General features: G+C 43.0%; 1 protein-coding gene across 2 annotated transcripts in view; it reads left to right on the top strand.

Annotated features, from left to right (window-relative positions):
- The window catches only part of EPHA4 (EPH receptor A4), a 102,968-nt gene that overhangs the window by 25,726 nt on the left and 52,193 nt on the right, over nucleotides 1–25,049 (top strand). For both annotated transcript variants that reach the window (XM_071812446.1, XM_065844152.2), the window contains exon 4: nucleotides 14,173–14,328. In XM_071812446.1, coding sequence (XP_071668547.1) covers nucleotides 14,173–14,328 — 156 coding nt within the window. The remainder of the gene's footprint in view (nucleotides 1–14,172; nucleotides 14,329–25,049) is intronic.

Below are 25,049 nucleotides of genomic sequence, written 5' to 3'. Positions count from 1 at the left end.
GTCCCTGTTGGGGAAGGAGCCCTGCCGGGACCCCTGCCCGTGGTGGAGACACTCCTGTCACCTCTGTGGACCCAGGAGTCTTCACCCAGGGGACTTGGGGAGCTGGTTTTCAAGCCCATGGCTGAGTCCAGTGTAACTGTTCCCACGTGGGAGCAACTTGGCTTCTTTCCTTGTTGCTTTAGGGCAATCTGGCTAGGGGACATCTAATTTAGGCCTAGAATTTGCTGTTCTTTAGTTAAATATTCAAGCCCTGTATTCCTCTGAAATCCTAAAATTACTGTGCAGATTAACAGTTCTGTTTGTGTATTTCAGAACAGAGTCACTAAGCATTTGCAGTTTTAAAAGCCCCTGGGTGTTGACAAAGTTGATTCATTTGGTTCTTTCAAAAGATTGCTTGTGTCTCATGATGAGTTGGGTGCAACCTAAAAAAATAGCTCTGTTAAGTGGTACATTCATGAAATGTAAGCAAATGCATCAGAGTAAAATATAGTGAAATATCCATCTTCCCACTTCCCCCAGTTGGTTGCTGATCATGTACTCAGGGCTCTGTCTGGCACAGTGCTAATTTACTGACCCATTAGTGGCTGCTGTTCGGCTGCACCTTCACAACGGAAAAATACATCTAGAAAATAAACTTGACACATCAGACATGCCATAACTAATTCATTGCAGCCAGCAGTTTTCCTCCTGCCCCACTTAACTCCTTCAGGTTTTGATTATGTACAAATTTCATGTTTCGGTTCCTTTAGAAAATCCTGATTTTGTTTATTTGAGTGTATACCTCTTAATGAATGAATGAATGCAGGCAAGAAAGAGCATTAAGTAATTGCAAGTAAGGAACATGGGAAACTATTATGCTGATCTGAGCATTAGTTTTTGAAAGAACAGGTTCTCCTATGTTTTTCTGATGGGCTAATAAAGATTTAGGTAATGAAGTGATGAGGCATTTGAAAATTGAAGCGAATGGTGGCCCTTGAAGGACTTCTGGCTGGGGCAACTGAACAAATTCATTCTGAGCTGGGTTTTGGTGGCCAGAGGCAGAGGGCACGTAGCCCTTCTGTGGGATGGGCACGGAGGAGGAGTCTCTGGTGGCCGTAGATGGCTGCTGGGGCTGCTCCTGAGGATCATCCATCTGTATCTGGATGGTGCCTTACTGCATGAAACATGACAGTCACAGGAACATCAGGAAGGCAGTGAAGTTTTGGAAGGTGGTTTTCTCTAATTTGGGACGAGTCCACTGCTAGTTGACAAAGACAGAAAGAAAAGGAGAAGCATTTCTGTCTCAAGTTTGTTTGGCTGAAGTTTGGAATCAGAGGTTACTCCATGTGAATTTGGGATCTCTAGAAAAGTGAAAGATTCGTGCTGAAAATAGGTGGTCTTGTATAACCAACTATATTTGTTTTACTGATGTAAGATCACCTTATTGACAATATTTAAAAACCTGACTCTCTTAAGTTAGCTTAGATGCAATTTAGATGCTACTGATAGCATTCTGTTAATTGTTGAGGCAAAATTAAGTCTTGATATGGTTTAGTGGGAGTAGATAAAAGTTTCGCTCATAGGAACTATGAACTGATAACTTATCGTAGCAAGAAGAGCGCGGGGTGGTTGGGGCGGACGTGAGTCACACGCCAGCTCCAGAGTGCGAGGAGCCTTGGTGAGATTACTGCCAGACTTCTTTGCCAGATGAAGTTTTTGTGGCCTGGACTGAAGTCAGTGGTGCTTTTGGCCATTTCTAAATAGTTCCATAGTTACCACAATTAATTTCTTTGTTTATTATCTTGCACTAATTTATGTATCATGTAGATATTTGAATAAATAGCTCTATCATGTCAGCCATGAGGACCTCTGAGCCAAAACGGGATGTTATTGTTAGGTTTATTTGCCAATAGTTTTGTTGGAGATGGATGCTTTTCCAGATTAGAAGCAAAATTATGTTTGTTTTGTCACTTTCTCCTAATTAGCAGCTGTGCGACATCCAGCAGGAATTGGAAAGGAAACTTTTCTTCTTGTGCGTCACCATTTCCAGGGCAAAGGCTCTGCAGGCTGGGCTGTGATTTGACCCCTGTCCCAGCCTGTGGCTTTGCCCTCTGGTACCTGCTCTGGTGCCCAGGGGTGCAGGAGGTGCAGGGTGAGGGGGCAGAGTCACACTGGGGACAGCTCGTCAGCTGCCCCTGCTGGGGACAGGACTGGCTCCCAGTGATCTGCGTGGAGAAAGGGAAGGACCTGGTCACTTGTTCATCAGTGCTGGATGGCAGCAGCCCAGCCACCGGAGAAGTGTTAATTTGCCTGGGGTCAGCTGTGGGCTTGTTCCTCTTGCTGGAGCTGGTTTTGTCTTGAAACTGCGTTATCGTGCCTTGGTTTGTACGTGTCCTGCAGTGCCCGGAGTGTGAGCTCTCCCACCGGAGCAACAGGCACCCCCACCATGTAATCTTTTGAGCAGTGTGGATTTGTTCCAGTGGGGATGGATTCATACTCTGGATGCTTCACCTGGAGCAAGTCAGAGAGCCCCTGCCACCCCTCTTCTAAATCCTCGTTTCCACCAGCTCACTGGTGCATCTGCCGAGAGCCTCCCTGGAGCTGCCTGGCAAAGGCTAAGCTGAGAGAGAAGAGACCTATCATAATTATTTTTGTTCATGTCTACCATCAGTTTCTGTAATTATTTTCCCCAGGATTTTATTTAATTTAATGTATTTTATGTACCTTTGCATAGAAAGGGAAACTTTCTGCAAAAGTCTTGAAGAGTTTGGCTTAAAGCATTCCTCAAATGGTTACCTCCATAAACAAATCTACTTTCAAATTTTACCAGGTGATATGCACATTGCACAACTGGGCTAGATCCTGTACTCTCAGAGCAGCAGCTGTGTTGTAAATGTGTGGGTTATCTGGACCTTGAAGATGGATGGGCAGAGCTGTGATATAAAGATACCATACATCAGCTAAAAGGAATTAGTGCATGATGTGTCTTGTCAGTTCAGGATAGAAGAGGGTTTTAAAGCTAAGTCCAACTCAACTTATAATTCTTCTTATCCAGAACTCTCAGCAGCCACTCGTGAAATGGGTGGCTACTCAATTTCTGAACCTCTTGCTGGCTGGGGCAGAGCATAAAAAAAGTCTCCCAGCCCAGCGCCTCTGTACCTCCAGCGTCTTTCACCGCTCTGCAGGGAGGTGTGATGGTGAGAAGAGGTGCTGGGTGCAGGCCTGGAAGAGACATCTGCTCTCTGCAGAGCACGTGCAGATTCACCAGCCTGCTGGAAACCACTCCGAGTGCACCTGAGCAGGGTCAGCAGCGCAGCCTGGACAGCAAGAGTCCTCCTCTCGTACTCCTTGGCTGGCACGGTGCCACTGCCGGCAGCTCTTTCAGGATGTCTGGTGAAATGCAGCTTAATTGGGGGGTTCTGCTGCACCGATGTTTCCATTCATGACCTGACAGATTGTGCTTCAGTGCTATGAGCGATATGCTTTTCCCCAGATAATTCCTTCTCTCGCTTTTATTTATTGGTGATAAAAGACTGTCACAGATAAATAAGCATGTTCTCACTTGACTTGATAATTTACATGGTATTGCTGAAGGTGATTTATAATTTATACATGGAAAGGATTTGCTGATCTCATTAATAACTTTCCAAACATCTAGATAAACATGCTGTTCCTCTGAATCAAGTGAGCTTGAAAGAGCCAAGGTATTCACCTGCAAGGGCTTCTGGCACTCCACTCATTCCCAGACAACACAAGTTTGACAAAAGAATGTGGGAACTGCCAAAACGCGTTTCTCCTCACAGCCACCCAGATCACCCTAAGGTGGGAGATTTCATCTATTCTTGCTAAATTATTCGTCTCTATTGAAAGGCTTGTTGACAGGAGCAGATCCTCAGGTCTTTGATTTTTAAGTAGGGACTGTATTTCACAGCTCTGGGTGCTCAGCCCATGCAGATATTTTCTCTCCATTCTCTCAAACATCCCCTGCCAATGTCTGTGATGCAAAGGAGCAGGTAAACAATCTCCACAAGCTTCCTCTACTGAAACCGTAAAAGGAGAGTTGAGACAGCCCTGGATATTCCCTGCTGAGCACATCAGGTGGTTGCCATGAGATTTTGTTTCATCTGAAGTAATCACCTCCTCTCTTGCATGGGCACCTTTTTATCTGGAGATCTCCAAGTGCTCCATATGCGTTTATTGCTTAATTAAACCTGACAACAGCTTTTAGATGTATCTATTGTGAATTTTATTGCCATTTTGTAAGTGGATAAACTGAGGCAGGGATATTGAAGTTGACGCTCTGGGTGTCTGTATAGTTACACCCTTCAAACTAGGGGGCCCAAAGGAGCAGCCCTGCTTTCTGTTCCACTGCCCCCAGCTTCTTTCTTGCCATTAACTCCTGCGAGAAAGGGTTATCCATGCCTGGGAACCTCCCGTGATCTGCAGGGAGATGACCTGGAACTCACTGAGCAAAAAGGTGTGGCCAGACCAACTGGGAAGGAAATGGATGATTTTTCCTCTTAATACTGTGATACACCCATGTCCATGAATGCCAGAAGGAGGTCTGGCAAGTCCTCAGCCTCCGTGACAGATCTAGGAATTAGTCCTGGGTGACTGTCCCAGTCTCCCTGTAGCCATGAAATCACACCTTGTTGTGAGGCATCAGGCCGTAAGTGAGAACAAATATAGAAGGATGGCTTCCAGATGCCTCCCTGCATGGTTGGGGTTCTGTAAATTAGCACAAGGAGGAGCAAATCTTCAGACTGATTTTCACATATAGGATAGAATCAGGGAAAAAAGGTATCTGGAGAAATCTGGAGTGGTTTGAATCTTCCACTTTCAGAACATCTTTGCTAGCAAATGCTGTGTTTGAACAAAGATGCACCTGTGTGTGCCCCACGTCTGACACTTTTTCTGGAAAGGTGTGAGCTGTGTAGAATAAAGAAACATACAACCTGGGCAGATTTAACGAGGAAAGGATAAACAACAGAGCTGCTGTTTTCCTCTTGTTGAAATTGTGCTTTGTGCTAAACTTTGCATTGGTAATGAACTAAAAGTGGTCCTGCACTCCAAATAGCAAAGGGCAAAGAAGAGAGAAGCAACTCATCAATGTATGACCCTCTCTAAAATGTCCTGGGTAATCAAGTGTAAAGTACTTAATGGATCATGATTTGCATGCCACCATTTTGATTGATGTACTACTTAGTAGAGGATTGATAGTTTTTTACAGTGATGTTGATGGGAGGCTCTCAGAAGCACCTCCGTTTGTTTTCTGTGGTGCTGGGCAGAGCCCAAGCAGTGTTTGTTTGAAGCCATTGTGTTCCCTGTATCCTTGTTAAATGGTCAAAAATAGAGCAGAGTTGTTATCTTGCATAGACCCGGATCTCACCAGAACTGTCTATATTTAGGCATCTCCCAAAACCTTTGTGTCGAGCAGGGAGACCAAAATAGGGCCTTTTTTTTTTTTTTCGTCTTAAATAGTGTCACACAGCCATTTAGAGAGAATGTGATGATTAAACCATATTAAGGCATCTTGCTATAGCTTCAGAGATATGAGCTTGCACTCTGTTCTGGCCTGTTCACAGTTAACCTAAGTATGAAAAGCCCAGAAAAAAAACACAACGAAAACGTAGTTTTTAGCTTGCTGGCATGAGGTGGCTCCCTCACAGTCATGATGCAAGTTCAAACAGTAGCAGAAAACATTACAGCTGTGCCAAGATATGCTGCGGAGTGAAATTCCACTTGCACAAAGGAGACGGCATTAAAGGATTTATGCGCAGGATCAATCCACAAATTCTTGACAACCGCATTCTTTAATAGGTATGAATATAATAATTATTTCTGCCAACTTGCAATGTCTCATTAGCATGTATGAAATACAAGCAGTTTTAAAATAACTGTAAGGAACACATTAAATGCTCTTTAATACCTTATGAGCATGCTCTTTTTCTAAGTCCAGGACCCTCACCTGATGCTCATAATGTCAGGGCTTTCCCTTAGGCCTTTCCATGTCAAACTGCTCAAGCTGCTACTGTGCTCTGTCGCTGACTTCATTGAACTCTGGAAGTTTAATTACCTTTCTACAGAGCTGTTAAGATTTAGGAGATGGGAGATAATCCCAGGCTGGCTGGACAGTGCTTTGAGATACAGATCTCTGTTCCCATCAGTGCTGCTACACACTGGGGAGAGCAGCTTGTAAGCAGGTCTCCTGACAAGAGGATTAAGGCTTGTTAATGTGGAGATTCAGGCCAATTAATCAGCTTTCACTGGAGTAACTTTAGTAGTGATTTTTTTTTTCCTGTAAAATTCATGTGCTTGAAGAACAAAAGAATCACAGATTACTCTTTTTAAAAATTATTTTTTAAAATCCCCCTTAACTGCTTAGGTTTACTTAAAAATCTGATAGTTTCTTGATTCTTCTCATGCTGCTTCTGTTCAAGGGAAACCATCAACTTATTTTTCTAATTGAGTAATTATTTGAAACTGATTAGTTGACTTATCTCTTAAATCTCACAGCTTGTATAAAGGTGATTAAACTTTCAGAGTTAGATGAGAGCACAGTGGCAGTTTGAGCACTCTGAAATGGAGAACACCTCAACACTTGACTTGGACAGTAATATTTTAAAGATCCTCTTAGCACTTGCACAAGAGTGCTAGCAATGGTAGTACTCCCTGCACTGAAAAAGGACACAGCTGCTTAGTTGATGTTTCTAAGAAGAGAGGTCTTTATTATACCAGAGCATCTGTTTGTTTTTATTTTTAAAAATATCTAAACAATAAAAATGCAAACTGTTGGAGTGCCAAGTCCCCAGTTCAGCAGTACATCTCCATTCATTAAAGCACTTAAATGTGAAGTTATGCATTAACACTGCTGAATTGGGTCCCGCAGCTGCCTGGGAAGGAAGGGACATCTGGAGACACCGCGAAGACAAACGGTCCTTTCCGCTTCCCACTCTGGAGCGCGGCTGCTCCGCTGCCATCCTGGTCCTAGCAAAGATCTTCCTGTAGAGAGCAGAGCAGGTTGGGGTTTTCATTCCTTGAGGAAAGTGCTGACTTCTCACTGACAAAGGCGTTTGGTATTTTGTTTGTTTGTTTCAGTCAGGAATTGTTTCACCCAGACCCTGAATTTCTAGTTTTTTAATTTTTGTTTTAATTTCAGACAAAACCTTAGTGCAGCAAATATTCTGTCCAGGGGCTGTTTTTCTTTTTACAATGTCTGGATGACACTTTTCAGCACAGGGCTGGAAGCAGCCGTGTTGACAGTGCTAATGCAAGATTAGGGCACTGTCAAAGATCAGGAGCAGTCATGATGTGGAAAATGTCAAACTTACCCCCAACTATTGCCCCCTCACTATCACAGCTATAGCACAGGTCAGTATGGCATATGTAAGCTGGTATTATTAATTCATAGAAATACAAGATTTTCAAGTCTATATCTTTTATGAGTTTGTTTGTTTGTTTGTTTGTTTTTTAGCAATTGCAATCTATCAGCTGTGTAGCAAAGTTCAGAATAATTCTTAATAGTTTTTAGGAATAAAATCTAATTTTTCATTTTTGGGCTTTTCCATGTATGTGCCTATCGAACTTATTTAACGCATGAATTGTATATGTATTTAATTTTTTCTTTTATGCTTTTGACTGTCTGGTTTCCTTAGAAAAGGGTGACTGATAAAGTAGGTTTTTTACAATGATTGGGTTATCAGCATCATTATGTTTATTTTGTATGAGATACAAGTTAGTTTGAGAAGTTTCTTTAGAAAGATGAGCATAGCATTTCTCTGTGTAAAACCCATAGAACTGATACTGCTTAGGAGTGGCACTCCAAAACCACCAACTCTGTCCCACAGAGCAGATTTGGAGGTGCGAGGCTGCCAGCAGTGCCATGGGTCCGTGCCGGGTGCGCAGCTGCAAGTGCGGGGCTGCACCCCAAAAACGGCTGGGGATGGACTCTGAAGTGGATGCACACCAGGCAGTGCGTTGTTGGATTGCTGGAGATTTCTGAGTACTGCTGTGACTGCCTGCAGCTACTGGCTTGGTACACTGCCCTCCTCTTCCTCATCCTGCTGTCTGTGAATGAGTGTGTCTTGGTAGCCAGAAGGGCTGCAGCCGTCATCCACAGCCGAGTCCTCCCACAGCGGCTGCTGTAGGTGCTGGGGCGGGTGCAGGTGGCTGATGCAGAGTCACCTCTGCGGTGCCCTGCAGCTGGAGAACCACCTGCCTGGCGTCTGCCAGTCTTCTAACATTTAGAATTAGGGCATTGGGAAAAATCCAGCCAGATAAAGTCTCCCTTGGAGGATGTGGGCTTTGACCTTGTGGGGGTCATGCTCAGGGCAGGTTGGAAGGGAACAGCCCAGTGCTACCAGCTCCAGCACTATCAGCTCTGGCATTACCAGCTCCGGCACTGCCAGCCCAGCAGTGTCAGCGCAGCCTGGGGGGCCTTGTGTGTGGGCTCCCAGTGCAGGAGCAGGCGGAGGGGCACAATGTGCATGTGGGCTCTGCAGGGCAGCTCTGCTTCCCTCCCTGCTGCTGCTCTCCTGTCAGCACAGGGTCACTCCCCAGAGTGAAAAACAGAACAAAAAAACCAAAAAAACAGACAACAAACCTCATCCCTCAGCACAAGATGCAGCCAGGGTTGCTACACTGGGGAAAAAAATAACCAAAGATAGTTTTTCCTTCTTTTTTTTTTTTTTTTTTCAATAGCTGCTCAGATTGGCTGTGTGAAAAGCTCCTCCACTCAGTTTGCTGTGACTTTGCACAAGAGGTCTGTGTGTGTGGCTGGGGGTGTACCTGTGTGCACAGTTTCAGTGACCTAAACAGAGTCTGGATTTCATGTCATAGTACATTTGTGCTCTGAGGTCCCTTTATTTCTATTTTGAACTTCCCAGGTTTGTATGCAATCATGGAGAAAAAGTGCTCTGAAGTCCAACAGCCTAGGCTTTCCCTAGTGGGATTGTGTTTATGTTTCCTCTTGCCATGCATACAACACAAATACACAGTGTGTAGAAATGCTGGATTTCTTATCAGAGATATAAGTTAAAGATGGGGAACTCATTTTAATTTGTAGCAACATACAGTTGTTATTAACAGGAGGCAAAGATCTTACGATGTGAACATCCAAGGAATCTGACATTATTTGGAAACAGCATTTGGTACATCGCGTCAAATTCTACAATGACTTTTAAGAAAGGCTTTTTTTTTTTGTTTTTCCCCCTGGCTTTTAAGGATCTTTATTTATCACCCTCAGGGGCATTACAGTGAGTAATTAGATTGGACCAGGAGAACGACTTAATTTTACAAGAAACTCATTAATTCATCCTATTTAAAATCTTCTCATTTCACCCCAAACCCAATTATGCTTGTAGTGGCAATGATCTGGAAAGGCATTGTCTTGTGGGTATTAGGGGGCCACTGGGGCTCCTGTGGTATTCATGTTGGGGAGACAAGGGTGACTCCCTTTCTTTGACTTCTAGGTCAAAAGAACTAGTCGTTGGGACAGCTTGACAATTAGAAAACTTGGATGAGCATTTGGAAGTAAAACAGCTGTACAATAACAGAGAGGTTCATGGTGCGGGGCAGAAAGCTCATCAAAAGAGACTATCCAAACAATTGAGTTCTATAATTAACACACAAAAATCTGTTCAGAAATGGTAATAACAGTAAAAGAGAGCTGAGAAGATGCTGCCTACTTATGTGGCAGATGCAGTTTTGTTACAATTCAAGAGAGAAAATCCATCCTCTTAAAGAATTTTTAAGAACAACATTAGAGGGGGGAAATAAAAGTAACTTTTTGTTCCTAATGGTGCAGTTAAAACATGATCTTAAAATATTTCCAGACAGGGAAGAGCTATAGAAAAAGTAATCTGTGATGAAAGACATGAAATACACTATCAAAGTATTTTTTGAAGTCTTCAAACACAAATTTATTTTCTCACTGGAATTTCTAAGCCTGATACTGAAATATCTTTTCTTAAATTATTTGCTTTGTCCTTCATTTCACCGAGAATGCTATTTAAGGGTTTTTCATTAAAGCTGGCTACAGTCATTGGCTTAACAAAAGATTCCCCTCTTCTGTTGTGCGTGGAGGGAGACTTGGATCAAAATTGCATCTCAAGGAATTTTGAAATTTTCATGACTATGTAGCTGATAAATTTTTCTGCTTCAAAAAATGGAAACTATTACATTAATAGTTGCTGAATTTTCAGCTAGCTCTACGGGTTTTTATCTGTATGATTCACTTGCCTGTGATAATAAATGCTCTTAGCGGTGCGTTGGTGCATGTAGGGAAGGATGGCGCGGCAGGAGTGCCGATGGTGCTGGGTTGCTGGTCCCGCCCTGGCTGAGGGCCCTTTCCTTGCAGGACTCGTGGGCACTGCAGCTGCAGCGCTGGGATCTGGGGGTGACTGCTCTGCAGCCCGCGTTCCTGCGCTGCCGTGGCCCCGCCAGAGCTGCTGCTTGGAGCTCGCTGGGACTTTTGTGAAGATATGCATTGCGTTTGAAATGATTTAGGAACTTGTCCACAAAGAGATTGGAATGGTTTCTTTATCCAAGCCTTTGCAAGACATTACACTCCTTTTTTTTTTTTTTTTTTAAAGAACTATTAAGCATGTCAAGCCTTTTCCAAACTATGGTGGAAAGATTCATTGCCATTTCAACAAGGACAAAGCAACAATTTAAGAGCAAGCACTGTGGGATTTTTTTTTCAATATTCTCCTCCCCCATCAGAAAAAAACAAAACATAGCTTATTTAAAAATGGTTAAAAACAATTTAATACATCTGTTTTATTGTAGCTGTGACTAAAAAGAATGTAACTAGAACCCCATCCACTATGAGATGAGTTGTTAAATTCTGAACTCGCTGGCTGAAATTTTCTAGGAGAAAATTCAGCATTTGGAGAGACCAAGCAAGCAGACTTTCCAGCCCACACATGCATTCTATTTGCTTTTCTTTATTTTTTCGTTTTTTGAGAAAGTCATGAATCTGAAAATCAGATTTTAATGAGAAAATGGAGTTTGAAAAACAGCTTGTGAAAATTTGCATCCACTTTGACTAAGTCCCATAATTCTTCAGAGCAGTTTTTGCAGTTTTAACATGTATCGAAAAAGGCAGTGTTTGACAAATCCTGTCTCACTCTAAGAGAAACAGAAGTCAAATAGATGTTCATGTTAGAACTCAAAGATATCAGCATAATTATTTCAAGCTGATGTCTATTTAAAATCAATATGACTTGTTCTGAGGGAAAACTGTGAGCTTTTTCATGCTGAAAATATTTCTATTCGAGAATTTAGCTTGGATCTAGTGCAGATGATTGTAACCTTATGCTTGTGGGTGATCTGGATGCAAGAAAAGATTTTTCTCTTAAAAAACAAAATCCAAAAAACACACACACACAAAAAACCCCCAAACAAATGAAAAAACCTAACAGAAAGAACTAATTAAGGCAAAGCTAAGGAGCTGAATTCCAAGTTTGCATTGCACATGTGAACGACTCTTTTTATAATGGTATCTTTTGAAAGCTGTGCAAGAACACCATTCATGGCAGGTCTCACCCAGCAAATCCTTCCCAGAAAAGCAGCCGCATGAAGATTTGTCATGAACAAGCAAGCAAGATTTTCAGGGAGCAGGCTCTGTCCAGGCTTCTTGTTTGCCTTCTAAATCATTAGCCTTCAAAAAAAGCCCATCCGTAGCCTGCCCAGGCGCTGGTTGCAGTAGGTGTGTCAGCTGTACTTCATGCTAAGAGCAGTGCTTACACGACTAGATGTGAATTTTTAAGTGACGGTACCATGGAGCTCCTAGGAGCAAAGAACTACTAGTTTAATGCAATACATTCCCTAATGTCTTTTTATGCCACGTGCTGAAATGTGGTGAATCTCTGAGCGTGCTAAAATGAAGAAAACTAACTGTTCCGGAGTAGGGGATTTTTGCAGCAAAATGGCTGTGTGTGCTTTAGGAGCAGCCACTGTGTTTGGAAAGCTTTCTTCAGGTCTTGAAATATTAATGATCTTGGCTTAATATAGTAGAAAACAAAATACAGTGCATGAAACGGGGGAAAAAATCCTTCAATTACAGACTGTTGACTGTGCAGTACCCGCTGTATGCATCTATTCCCTTTTAAACCACTGAGTCTGAAAAGACTGAGGACAACGAATGGTTGCAAAAATCTTTACCTGTGACATTTTTCCTACCTTTATGACATGTTATAGTCTGAACAGGATCTTCACCTTTGTACTAGGTTGTTTATGATATAAGTAGTTTAATATTAGGAAGATGCAAGAGACAGCTCTTTGTTTAATAATTTCTGTGAACTATGATTTTTGTATTAGCAGTAATGTTAGGGTTTACACGCTGTATTTGAATAACAGCAAGAATTTTGTCAATAAGAGCAGTCAGCCTGATCTCCTCTTGTATTTTGTTTTTCTGTGCCTCATCTTTGTATATGCCAGCAAGACTCCTCCTGTCAGTGTCTGTCCTGGTCATATACAGGCTTAGGTGTATTTCTGATCCGAGCTGTGGCACTGAAAACCAGGAATAGTATCTCAGATCAGAATCTGCCACTTGACTGCTGCTGTTGCTAAACCAGGTACAGGAGGACATGTAGCGATAGTAGAACTTACTCACCAGATATTGCAAATCGCATCAAAAATGAAAGGTAGTTTTCCGTGCAGAATAAGCTATTTCATACAAGTTGTCTTTATGTACTGCGGCAGCCTGGCTGATCGGCCATACCCAGTGGGTCTGTATTTGTGTTCAGGGGGGACTAATGGTCTCCGATGTGGGGAGGCTGGGTTTGACCCCCGTGATTCTTCCTGCCAAAACTGTGGTTTCTGATGTTAATCGAAACACCAAGGCTGTTTGAAGCATTGCCAAAAGCACCTTATCTAACAATGTGATGCATGTAAACTCTGGAAGCATAAATCTTATATGAGCAATGTGTTTTTAGAAGATCCCCCGGTCCAGTGACAGGCACAGCGAGGGAAAGCGGACTGAGCTCCCAATGCTCTTACAGATGGCGCACGGCACGTCGTAAAGTCAGGACTCGTTAAGGAAATTCCAAAGATGGCTTTAGTTAATAAGAATGAAGTACCTTGCTGTTTTATAAATGTGTTACTAAAATTCCTCTCTGTTTTCCACTGGGGGGGCTTCATAAGAGAAAGAAGGACAGAATGAGGGAGACCAAGGGAAGGGTAGAACAAAGAGAGCGAGCTCCGGCTGTGTGGAGGGCTGTGCCCCGTCTACTGGAGCCTGTACATAGCAGGGGAACCCCAAAGGTAGTGTTGGCGTTAAATGATGAGACGTGAGAGTAAGTCACGCAGTAAATACTGGGAACAACTGTTCCTTTTTACATGTTTGCATGCCTGGGTATCTTTTCCGTTCTCTGCAGCACTGAAAGCCAGTGCTGATGGTGGGCTTTTATCTGTAGCCAAGGGAGAAATTTCTAGGATGACATACCTGTTAGCCACTATTGAAATGTGTTATTAATGATGCTAATGAGTTTTTTCCAAGTGATGTAAACGTAGCCATCCGTGTAAGTATTGCATTTCTGAAGACGATGTCACTGAAAGCTTGCCAGCTGCCCATGGGACCTGGTGGCAGCGGTGCAGATACTGCTGTGCCCTGGCTCCCAGGCGGGGAGGGCTCTGCTGATTCCTCCCGGGGGGAGTAAGAACCAAATGAGTTCTGCCTTGCCAGGAGGGAGAGGTGCCATTTCCGCACAGGGGAGGGTGAGGGCCTCGCTGCCAATCCCAGTGGGTTCCTGTCCCGCTCCCTCTTAAAAATTGGCAGTGTGTGGCTGTCAGCTGCCATTCCTTAAGTGGTCATAGAATAAACCAATTGCACCCCTTTTGTCATGCGCTCTGTGTGTGTGTGAATGCAGGTGGACATGGGTTAAGCATCATGCAGCTCCACAGTCAGCACAAAAAGGCAGCTGATTTTCTGGCAGTGTCAATAGAAGAGCATAATTTTTTTTTTTTTCCCCCCAGGTTTTAAAATGGCTCTTGTTGGAATTAGAAATCAGTATCCCCTGACATAGGATTACTCATTAAGACTGTGATGATTGTTAATTCTTCACCTGGGGCTAAGAGGACATCATTAGATCTCTTTGAAATGTCTCCTGCCTTGATTTTGAATAAGTAAGCCAGCAATTTATGATCACAGCCTGGGCAAGTAACACTCTCCCTTCCTGTTCCTCCATCTAGCTTGCAAAATCGGATACTACAAGGCTCTCTCGACAGATGTTGCTTGTGCCAAATGCCCGCCTCACAGCTACTCCATCTGGGAAGGCTCTACCTCCTGCACCTGCGATCGGGGCTTTTTCCGAGCTGAAAATGATGCTGCCTCCATGCCCTGCACTCGTAAGTTGATCTTTGAACAGTCTCTTCCCCTTTTATCATCCATTTCTTCTCCCATCTTTCTTTTGCTATGTATGTAGGAAATATCGTCTGCAGATGTGTCTCTAAGAAGCGTCTTACTTCTTAGAGCAGCATTCAGTAGCTCTTACAGCTCTTTGCAGATGCAGTTTGCGTTTTGGTTTACACTTCTTGGGGAGAAAGTTCTCAGCCCTGAATCTCTCACAGTGACATGGTTGCACTGACCCTTGAGAGCTTACAGTCTAAATAAATCAGGAAACTGTTAGGAGACAACGCTGCAGAAGAGGAGTGACTTCTACACCTCAGAAACAGTTTGGAATAAAATATGGGTTTAAGTTCCAGTTTGAGGACCTGTCCAGTAGATCACTTCACCTTTCATCTCTTTCAATATTGATATTTGTAGAAACTCTGAAAGCTTTTCTCATAATTGTATGACCTAGAGTAAATAGGTAATATTTTTAATCTCATTATATATCTAATTTGCTCAAAATACAGCTGGTGACCCTTAGGAACATAAAAGTATTCCTCTGGAAGGGGTGTTAATGATAAGTCTTAAACCTTAATGAAACAAATACCCAAAGTATTCTTTATTTTATCTTTTGTAGATAAATACATCATGTACAGCAAAAGGAGTTCTCTTTAGTTTCACAAAAATGCCTTCAACAGGGAGAACAAGAGGTGTTGTGCACTGAGCACACCCACGGGGTTGCTGGAACAACTCCTTGTTCTATGTGGTGGTTAAGGGCTCACACAGCCAAAACCTGGGATTCCAGCCATGCCCTGGTGTTAAATCCTGATGATCTAGTTCTTTGGTTTTCATGTCTATAGGAGCAGAGCAGTTTGCAACAATAAGTGAAAGGGCTGTATTTCACCAGGGGATATCCATGTGTGGCTTTCCCTGAAAGCTGTTGGAAATGCTTCCAGATTTTTGGAGTTCAGCTGTATATTTATGTAGAGAGTGTGTGTGTGTCTGTGAGTGAGGGAACACTGAGAGATTTCTTTTGTAACATTTTAATATATTCCAAATTCATTTTGGAGAGATGACTCACATTTATTTAAATCTGAATTTCTCCCTTACAAGGCAGAAACCAAGTATGTCCATAACAAAGCCAGCACTCATCCCTTCCCCACAGCCCCTTGATTCCAGCTCTTCTTCAGTGATCTCCTTTTCAGCTGTCAGTTTGGCTGGGTGCTGGTTAAGCAGGTCTGGGCATAGCCAGAAGCAGCTGCTTTTGCTCAGTAGGAAAGCAAAGAGGTCTGTATATCCCTTGCCAAATGTTGACTGGGGATGGAGGTCTAACTGTATTGTGAAACCCTGCTGAAGTGGGTAGGAACATGCTTTTTATAATACGATTTACACTAGGAGATATAAATCTTTGCTATATTGATAGGAAAAAATGTCTTTTTGCAACAATAAAACTGTTGCTCAGAAAGTACGCCCTACATAACATTATACCAGCAAAAGTTTCTCAAAGCCCTGGTCCAAGTGGGTGATATCCTGACCAAATTGAAATCAAATTAGGAATCAACTGGTTGAATTTAAGTAGGCTTGTGCAGTGAGTGAAATATGAGGAAAGAGCAAAACACTTCCAGATGCGGGAATTGTGAGCAAATGATAAATCTGTTTGCTTGTATTACAAAATGTACCCCTGCAAGCTTAGCCCTTTTTTGCCAAGTCTTGGGCCTGCTTCTGGCACCCTTCCCCATTCTTGTCTTCAGAGGTCAGTCAGAGTTGAAGTCACTGATCTTGGTCTTTTAGCCTGAAAGCATGAAGAGGGAAGAAGAGAAGGCAAAGGCCATGGTGCTGACCTCAGTCTTCATCTCTGCAGCAGCCTAGGAGGACTCAGCGCACAGAGACAAGCCAGCACCACAATCCCACGGACACTCTGGAGGTCTCATTTCATAGCTTTGAATTTTCCTGTAGCTTCAGGGCTTCTTTTTCTGTGATCCAAGGTGAAGGGTGACACAGAGGTTATTTCTGAGCTGGATTGTGGGTCAGCTTTGCTCCATCTCTGACCACTGTGCTCACTAATATCCCCTTTTTGAGGTCTGCCTTAGCTGTGTTTGAACATTGCTACGGTGGTGGTACTTGAGGCAAGTGTTCAGAGGGCCTCTGCTGAAAGAAACCCCTCCGGAAGAAGCTCCCCGTTTGTCTGCCTTTCCTGACAAGACGTGGAGACAGAAGGGAGCATAAACATCAAAGGTTCTTTCAGACGGTTTCAGGCTCTAATCAGTTCTTACCAGTTGGTTAAACCAGGTGACAAACCCAATTCCCTTGTGATGACAGCCATAATAATCAGGCATCTTCTTTGTTCATTATGCTCTCTTTACCCTGGTATTCTCATTCAGCCCTGCACTTAGTAATCGCTCAGTGTGACGGCACACTAATGAAGAAATAAAACACAGTATCTGAGATCCATTCTTCTAGCAAAAAGATAGACTCTGCTCCACTGGCTTGTAAAATCAGGTTTCTGTTCACTTGGAGAACTATTAGACCAGGTGAATAAAAGTAACATTGGGTAATCTGGACAGAACATCTGGAATGGACCGTGGATTGATCCTTTCTTTATTATTTCTAAACATTTTTTAAGATTAAGAACTTCAGCCGTCTTAGGATGTGTTTTTGTAAAGCTTTGACCCTTGACTATTGATTTCCTTTAGTAATAAACTGTCTGGCCTCATCACTTATCTTGCCTTCTAGGTTGGGGGAGGAAGATGGTTATGACTTTCCATTAGCCTGATTGTGCTAGTGGATGAAAGGGAATTGGAGAATTCCCCTTCCTTTTCCTTTCCCTTTCTCGCAATTCCCATGGTAAGGAATAAAAACAACACCTACTTCTTGATGCGCTGGTCAGCAGAGGTGCTCCAGAGCTTTCTCATTCCTTAACACCATCTCTGACATCTCCATCCATTGTTGAGTTGTAAAAACTGTGCCTAACCTTCAGGTAAGCCAGGCATCCAGTCTCAACAGATAACTCAAACTCTAGTTTTAGTATTCTGCTCTATTTTAGCTCTTCTAGAGTGGGTAGTTATGTCTGGCTTAAAGCCTGTATGAGTGAGGGCAGAATGTGATGGGACGTGAGCGTAGAAGACAGTGGAGCACACTGTGTTGGAAGGCCAGGTGTAGATACCCTGACATACACATGTTTATTGATGCATCTTTTTCCCCAAGTTTCCCTCATGGGGATAATCATCAACGTGTCTGTCACCACCGAGGAGCAGAGCTGCCCTGGATCTGCCGCTTTGACCTAAGTCAGGAATTTAGACTTTCAACTCTGAAGCACAGTGGGCTTGTCAGCTGTGTGCTTGGGCATGAAGATGGTCTGATTGACCCGTAATACACTTGAGCACAAACTGTGAAAAACATGGACACCTTTCTTTTTCGGAAGCATACCAGAAGTTATATTAAAACAACTCTTCAGACCTTCAGTGTATTTCAGCATTTGCTGAGAGGACAGGTGTATCGTAAGGCTAACAGTCTAATGCAAAATGAAATGCCTTACCAACACACAAATCTATGAGACTGGAAAACAATCAGCCTCAATCATGGTCCTCATCCGTGAGTCTCCTTTTCTGGAAGGAGATATTCTGTGAATTGCAGCCTGGCGCAGGCAGGTCAGTTCCCACCCAAGTTAATGGCGTTGCTCCTGCGTCCCATTAATGAGTTGGGTCCTGTAACTGTTCTTAACAAACAATGCTCACATTAAGAGTGAGTACAGGATGGTATTGTATTGTTTTTATTGTCTGTTCAGTTCAGATTATTAATGATTTTTAATTGGGAGCCCTTTACAAAAGAGAGATTACCAGCATAGACTGTCCAGCTTGAAAACTGTCTCAGTAAATGACCCTGAATAATTCAGTCTGTGGAGCCACCCAAACAGTGACTGATTGATTGATATTTTGGCGTGGCCTGAAGTATTTCTAAAATGGTTGCATTTAAGACAGTTTATACCAGAGAAGCTTAGAGATAATGAGAGCAAATTTAGTGAGATGCAAGAGAAAAGTGCCTGCTTTAAAAGGGCTTTCTACAGCTTAGCTTATCAAGAAATCGAAGACCCTGATTTCGAACAGCAAACGTTACTTACTTGTCTTAACATTCGCCTCTTCTAATTGAATTTAGTGCACTGCTGTATTTCCTTCAGAAAGTATATTGTTTTTAAATTACCATTTCAGTGCTATTACTCAAGGCTTCTGCTTCTAATGCTTTCTGACAGTTATCAGCATAATGAACCATAATGAAATGATGAGCAATCTACAGTGGAAACTCAATGTAGATTCCACTAGAGCTGTGTGACTGTGTTGTTAAAATTTGAATGCACATTAAAATAACACTGTCCTTATTTGTTTCCAAGGTCAAGGCTTGAAAAAAGGTCTGAAAGGTCTAAACACTTCAATTTTGTCAATGTTACAGTCTAATATACATCCCTAGCACAGTCTTCTGTTGCATTTAATGTATCTCAGAGATAAATATTTGACCTGCATTTTCAAAAAAGAGTGAATTTACCAACCTAATAACTGTGCTTGCAGATGAGTAATTGCACAGGAGCTGATTATTCGAGCATATGTTTATTATGATTGCTTAGACTTCTAAATAAACAAATGTGCTCTTTTTCCTTCCACTTGACTTGTGCCTCTACTGAATTTCCAGACAGATGCCGATTATCACTGTTCTGGCTCTTAGAAGAATAAGAAAGTAGGGTACAACACACGGTCACGCTGCCTAGTAGGCTCTCGGTAGCTTTGTGCCAGCTTTGCCATGCTTCCTTCCCAGGGTTTGCCCACTAGATCTGGCACCGCTTCAGTCCAACCTCTGCTGCTGTTCTGTGTTGTATGAAGTATATGCCAATACAGCCTCTGATGCTCAGAAGTTAAATTTACGACATCATAATTCTTCCACATCTTTATATATGTCTATACCTTAAGTAAATTATTTTGCTCTTAAAAAATCTTATAAGGTTGTAAACAGTAGGTCAAAATGCCTTTTAGGGTGCAGTGTGGCAGTTACAAGAGAAGAGGGAATAGTAAGTAGGCAGTATGAAAAGCATGATTTTTCTTCTTCATATAGGCTGGGAAAATAGACCATCCATCGCTGCCAGACTGAGAGAAGGGAATTGTGAGTGATGGGAATCTCAAAGGAGAAGGCTGTCTGCCCTTGTCTGTGGTGACAGGCTGAAGGAATTGAGAAAACGTTGAATAAGAAGGGGAGTGGTTATGGTTTGAACAGAAGTGAAGGGAGTAATTTGACAATGTGTGTTTATAATCAGTAGACTTAAAATCATCACTCTTTTAAGTACAGCAACTGTTTATTAGCTGTCTTCTGATTTTCTGGCTAGAGCCTTAAATTAACAGAGACATTTACTCAATTAAGTGGGGGCTTTGATTTGGTTAGTCAGGACCCAGTTCTGTAGAGTCGTTGAAGTAAATTAGAGGGCTAACAGAATAAGAAATTCAGCAGTTGAGCCAATGACAGAATAACTTATTTTTCTGGTTGGATTTTTGCCTGTCAGACTGTCAAATAACTTTCTGGTATCCACAGCGGAATTCTTTTTATCTCAAAATAGTGAGTGAGCAGAGGTGGTATTGTCTGCAGCACAGCATATTACAGTAGATGAGATAACATGTCTTAGCATACGTGGCAATGCAAAATGTTCTTCTATGGCAGTTTTTGGAAGAGAAACCCAGAGCCCACAGGGGTGGTCCCTGTAATCACCAGTTTTCCCACACCTCTGCCAGTGGTAACTGGACCTCTTCGCTTAATGCTCTTAGCCTGGACAGAAGATGAAATATCGGTTGGATTGATCTCTAGGTGAAAGGAGCAAAGCCCATTGTGAAGTTGGTAACCAGGGTTCTTTTGGCAAGCCAATAGGAAATCGTACATGCCAGTAAAATGGGCATTTTATCGCTGGCACTGGTCCAAGATCCCTAGCTTGGCAGAACTCCCACTGAAGTCAAAGGAGTCTTGCCTGAGTAAATAAATTAAGAATTGTTTTCCAAATCATTTGCCATATTAAAACCCAGTTGTAATGCTAACTGTGCACAGAAAGGGGAAGGGGGGTGGAAATAGAGCAGATGACTGATATTTCAAGTGGCTGCTGCATCTTGCGGACTGTTGACTTTGGCCTCACCATTTGTAAAAACACGTAATCCATAATGATAAATGGTCAGGACTAGCCAGGCAGACAAGAAGCAAAGGTTGTTCAAACTGTCAGTGCTTGTGTAAATTAGCCCACAGCAACAGGAGACCTGTCCACAACTGCTGAAAGAAGCAATTAGTGGCAGCAACATATACAACTGTCACAGGAAAGCGTGGGCTTTATTTCTGAGCCTAAACTTACACATCCCAGGTGTTTACTCTGCGTTATAACCTGTCTTTCAGATGGTTAAAGATCAACAACAAAGGCTTATCTGAAGGGCTTTGCAGCTCACATGCTGAAACATTATTGACAATTCCTCAATTATGCATGTTTAATGAAGCTTTAAAAGACGGAAAGAGGAGGCTAAGGTGCTTTTTCTTGAAGGCCATGCCTGGCACCACTTTTGCCAGGCATTTCAGTGAGGGAACTTAAAAGAGTTTAAAGACATCGATTATTTAATTACTTTTTTTTGCATTACTCTGAAAATAGTAAACTCTATTTCACACACAGCCCTGCCTCCAGGGAGATGAGTTTTAGGATCATGATTGAGTTCAAGAGTATTGATTAGAATTGTTAAAGGCTGTCCAATAATGGTGTTGTATGGCCTCGTTGAGAGAGTAGCAGTCTGGTCCCATTGGCGAGGTGGCAGCACGACCAAAAGCCTGAGCAGGGCTGTGCTGCCTCTCGGTGCTCCAGCCAGCTCCTTCAAAGGCACTTCAGGTACTGCCAGTGACACTTCAGTGCTCTTGGTAGATATGCTCCAAAGATCTTTGGAATTGTTCATTGTATGGATCTTTTCTTTTTTACAACTCTTTATTTGTTCTCTTTATTCTTGCTGTGTTGTACACAAAAGCTGGTTTTCAGGTCTTGTATAGCAGAAGATGTGCTAAACTTTTCACTACTTCTAGTTAGGTTTTCTTGCTATTAGACAGTTGGATACTTACTCCCAGGTGCTGGCTGCTCCTGTAACTTATCAAAGACTTTACTGCTCCTCTGTAGTACATTCAGGGCCAAGGCGCTGCTTCAAAACCAGCCGATTTGTACTAGGCTCCTTTTAAACTTATTATGTAGCAAATTAGCTCAAGATTCCTGAATACCCTGGGTTCCTTTTGAAATCGCCAGAGATGAAGAAGGTCAGTGTCTCTGGAGCAGGCTCATAAAAGGGGGTCCGTTTGTCAGTCCCGCTCCAAAGCCCACTGCAGCCTGCCTGATTCACTTTGGTTGACAAACACCCGTAGCTGGCACTCTGCTGCATATAACAGTATGTTTGTAGGGTATTCTCAGTTTCAGGGTGAAGTTAAAAAGCTTCGAACTGCTGCATATTATTGTATTTTTTTTTTACTGTTTGTTAGAATAGTTTTTAATCCTGATCAAGCTAAGGTCTACTTTTTCTGCCTCAAAAAAAGAGAGGTGATATTTTCCTCAAGGAGAGTGTGGGAATGGTTAAAGAAGATTAAAGTCTTTTCTACATGCTTGAGGCTTTCTGATGTCTGGTGGGAATTGCCAATGAAGCTTCCTTCCGATTTCACACTGTCAGGCGAGCACAGACTGAATGCAGGGTGACAACCCACTTGAAAATAATTATCCATTGCCCTGGCTACAGAGACATCCGTTACCTGATAGAGAAATGTGCTTTTACACACGTGCACACACAGACTGAGTGAATTATATTTTTAATAATTTTCTCCTTCCAGGGCTCCAAAGCCTCATCCTTCTTGTTATTTAGCCACATACCTATCTTTTGAAAGCATCTTTATTTTAAAGGAGGGTACATTTTAAATGCACTGGTCTAGTGACTGACAGGATGCTCATAGCAAAGGCTTGCGTTCTTGAGGATGTATATTTGAAATATCTCCATTAGCACTTCCATGGAGAGTGTGGGTTTCGGTTTGTGTTTTTAATAGATCTCCTCCCACAGATACATCTTTCAAGGTAATAAATATTAACCATACCGTAGGTTAGTAGTAAAGAGATGGAGTTAGAGTCCAAATACTGATAACATCTGTTTTGTCCTTAATGAGTAATGTTGCTGCCAAAATAATCCACTACCACTGTTAATGGTTGAGGACTAAGCTGGCATAAAAAAGGAGCTCCTGGTAAGGAGCCCTCTGCCAGGGACATGCCAAGATGGAGGAATGTGGGCAGGCAGTTGTTGTGGCTGGAGAGAGCTTTATTTTGGGTGCCATCAGAGTCGGTGCTAAAGAAGTGCTAAATTCAGTTTAAAGGCATTAAGTGTCAGAACCCTGTGCTGACATGTTTTTTGGCTTGTTTTGTGATAAGTTTTTGTTTTTCAAATTAAGAAAATAGTATAGAGTGGCTACTCAGGCCAGATAAAATTGGCCAAACCAAAGCCCACCACATTATCTTCAGTGCTTTGTCCACTGGACCTCTGAGAATAGGAAAAAGACATTTTTTACTGACCTGTAACTTAGATGAACGAAAGCTGTTTGCCCCAAATTTGGACCTGCTGCTTGTCTGACAGTGGAATTCCGGCATCCTGTCAGCCTGGGGCAGCAGAGAACCAAGCTGCAAGGTCCTCCTTATTTCTCGTCATTTTGTGGGACAACAAAGTCACTCAGGAGCTGTTTTGCTGGGAATCAGTTTTGTCTTCTCTTTTCACCATGCTTTAATCCACACCTCCTAACCATACACTGTTGCTGAACTAAATTAACTGGTTTAGTGAAGACAATATTCTGTATGTCAAACAAGTCTGTCTGGTCCAGTTGTAGAAAACTGTAATTGAATTTACTGCATACACCCACAGAGACTTTTAGAGAAGCACCTTGCTGGGCAGATCAGTAATAAAAAAGGAAGATGTAAAATCAGGGATATTAAAACCTTTGTCATAACCATTTAAATACAGTTCCCCAGCACAGTGCACTTAAAGTTCTAACCTCAGATCCCAGGGTTAGTTTCCAGAGGTATTTTTCTGTTGCGTAGATCGGTCGGGTTTACAGCTGTAGGGAGAAAGGGTGGGCTGGCTTGGTTTGGAGTCTGTCTGCGCAGCCGACAAGTCGTGCCTGTCTGTCTGTCTCGTTGGAGTCCCTCCAGCTCCAGGAGCCCAGCTACAGCACAGCCTTTGACGTGGGTTTGTGGTAAAGGGTTTGTCAGGGGGCAGACACTTGCCTTTGGGCTGATGGCTCGGCGGCGGTGCTGAGCTTGCAGCTGGTGCAACCCGGTTAGATCCGGTCCCTGGGCATGCTGAGGGTCCTGCTGCCCTTCAGCAGGCACGAAGGGCTGGGTGTGACCCATCCCTGGGGGCAGCAGGAATGCTCACTTGGTTGCAGCTAATCGTCTTCATGCTATTTGCCTTTGAAATTGTTCATTGCATTCAGGAATGACTTCCCTGGCCTAACAATTCCATCAGTTCCACCAGGTCGAACCTCCTCCACTTGTACTGTTATCTTGTGGAGGCAGGAGAGGGGCTGTGGGATAACCTCCTCAGCAGGATGGTGTCTGAACAACAGACAGACTTTGAGCCAACAACCTCTGATGGTCCCTCAGTGTATAGGGCAGCTGATTTAAACGCAAAATATTATTTTGCTTGCAAATAAGCAGTTTACTGAAACATGATTATGCCCAGTGTCAGCCTGCAGCCTGCTTCGCTTCACAGCCCTGGCCCCTTACCACCTGCACCCCACCAGTGTACCTCAGTCCGGACAGCAAGTTCATTACTGGCTCTTCACCAAGGAAGGTGTACGTGAGTCACTTTGGTGCTCAGGTCGGACTTGATACCTGGTGTGAATCACAGAGGTCCTTTACGATGACCACAGAGAGCTGGCACACAGGTTAATGTAGCACATGGAGATTTCCTGTGGGGTGGAAGTGGGAGGGAGCCCATCAGGTGTTGATATGTGCCCTTGTCATGGTTTTCATCAGGGCTCTTGTCACTCTTGCAGTGATGTGTGGGAGGCTGCTGACTGGAGAGGGACAAGTATTTTGTAAGAAGGGAGGGAGAGAAATATTGATGGATGAAAAGTTAAAGTGCAGCCTGAGATTGTGGTGAGTGCTAAAATACATCAATCCTCTTAGTACAAGTCATGCTTATGCTATTAACCCCTTAAAAGCTCTAGTCTTCCTGAATATTCATTTGACATAGGATACAACATTGTCCTCAAGACAGACAGATCTGTCTGTGGGTGAAAGAGACAGAGAGATAGAATGGCTATAGCTTATTGCAGCAAGAGAAAACCAAACAATCTGCATTGCGCAATACGTTTAAGTAAATCTAATAGGAGGGTTGAGGAAGATAGCAAGATTAGCTTGACAAAGATTGTTTGTTGCTAAACAGACTCTTCAGTGTTTCCCTCAGCCCTGACACACACAATGAACTGCTCCACCCAGGGCCTTTCCATTTGCTTCATGGCTCAGTTGATTTTGATGGGTTTATTGTGAAGTGAGATTTATGGACCCCAGGAAGGAATAAAATTAAAAACTTCCGTTCCCTGTGTTCCCACAGAGGAGTCCCCCATGTCCTCTCACGGTGCTGGTTAATGCGCTGGGTGAGGATCCTGTGTTCAGGCCCCATGGTCAAACCGTGTCCTCTTTGCAGTCCCCGACAGAAGAAGTGCG

The sequence above is a fragment of the Patagioenas fasciata genome, chromosome 9 (assembly GCF_037038585.1).
Source record: "Patagioenas fasciata isolate bPatFas1 chromosome 9, bPatFas1.hap1, whole genome shotgun sequence".
Lineage (NCBI taxonomy): Eukaryota > Metazoa > Chordata > Aves > Columbiformes > Columbidae > Patagioenas > Patagioenas fasciata.
Note: the sequence above shows the minus strand (reverse complement) of the source record. Positions and strands in the feature narration are given on the sequence as shown.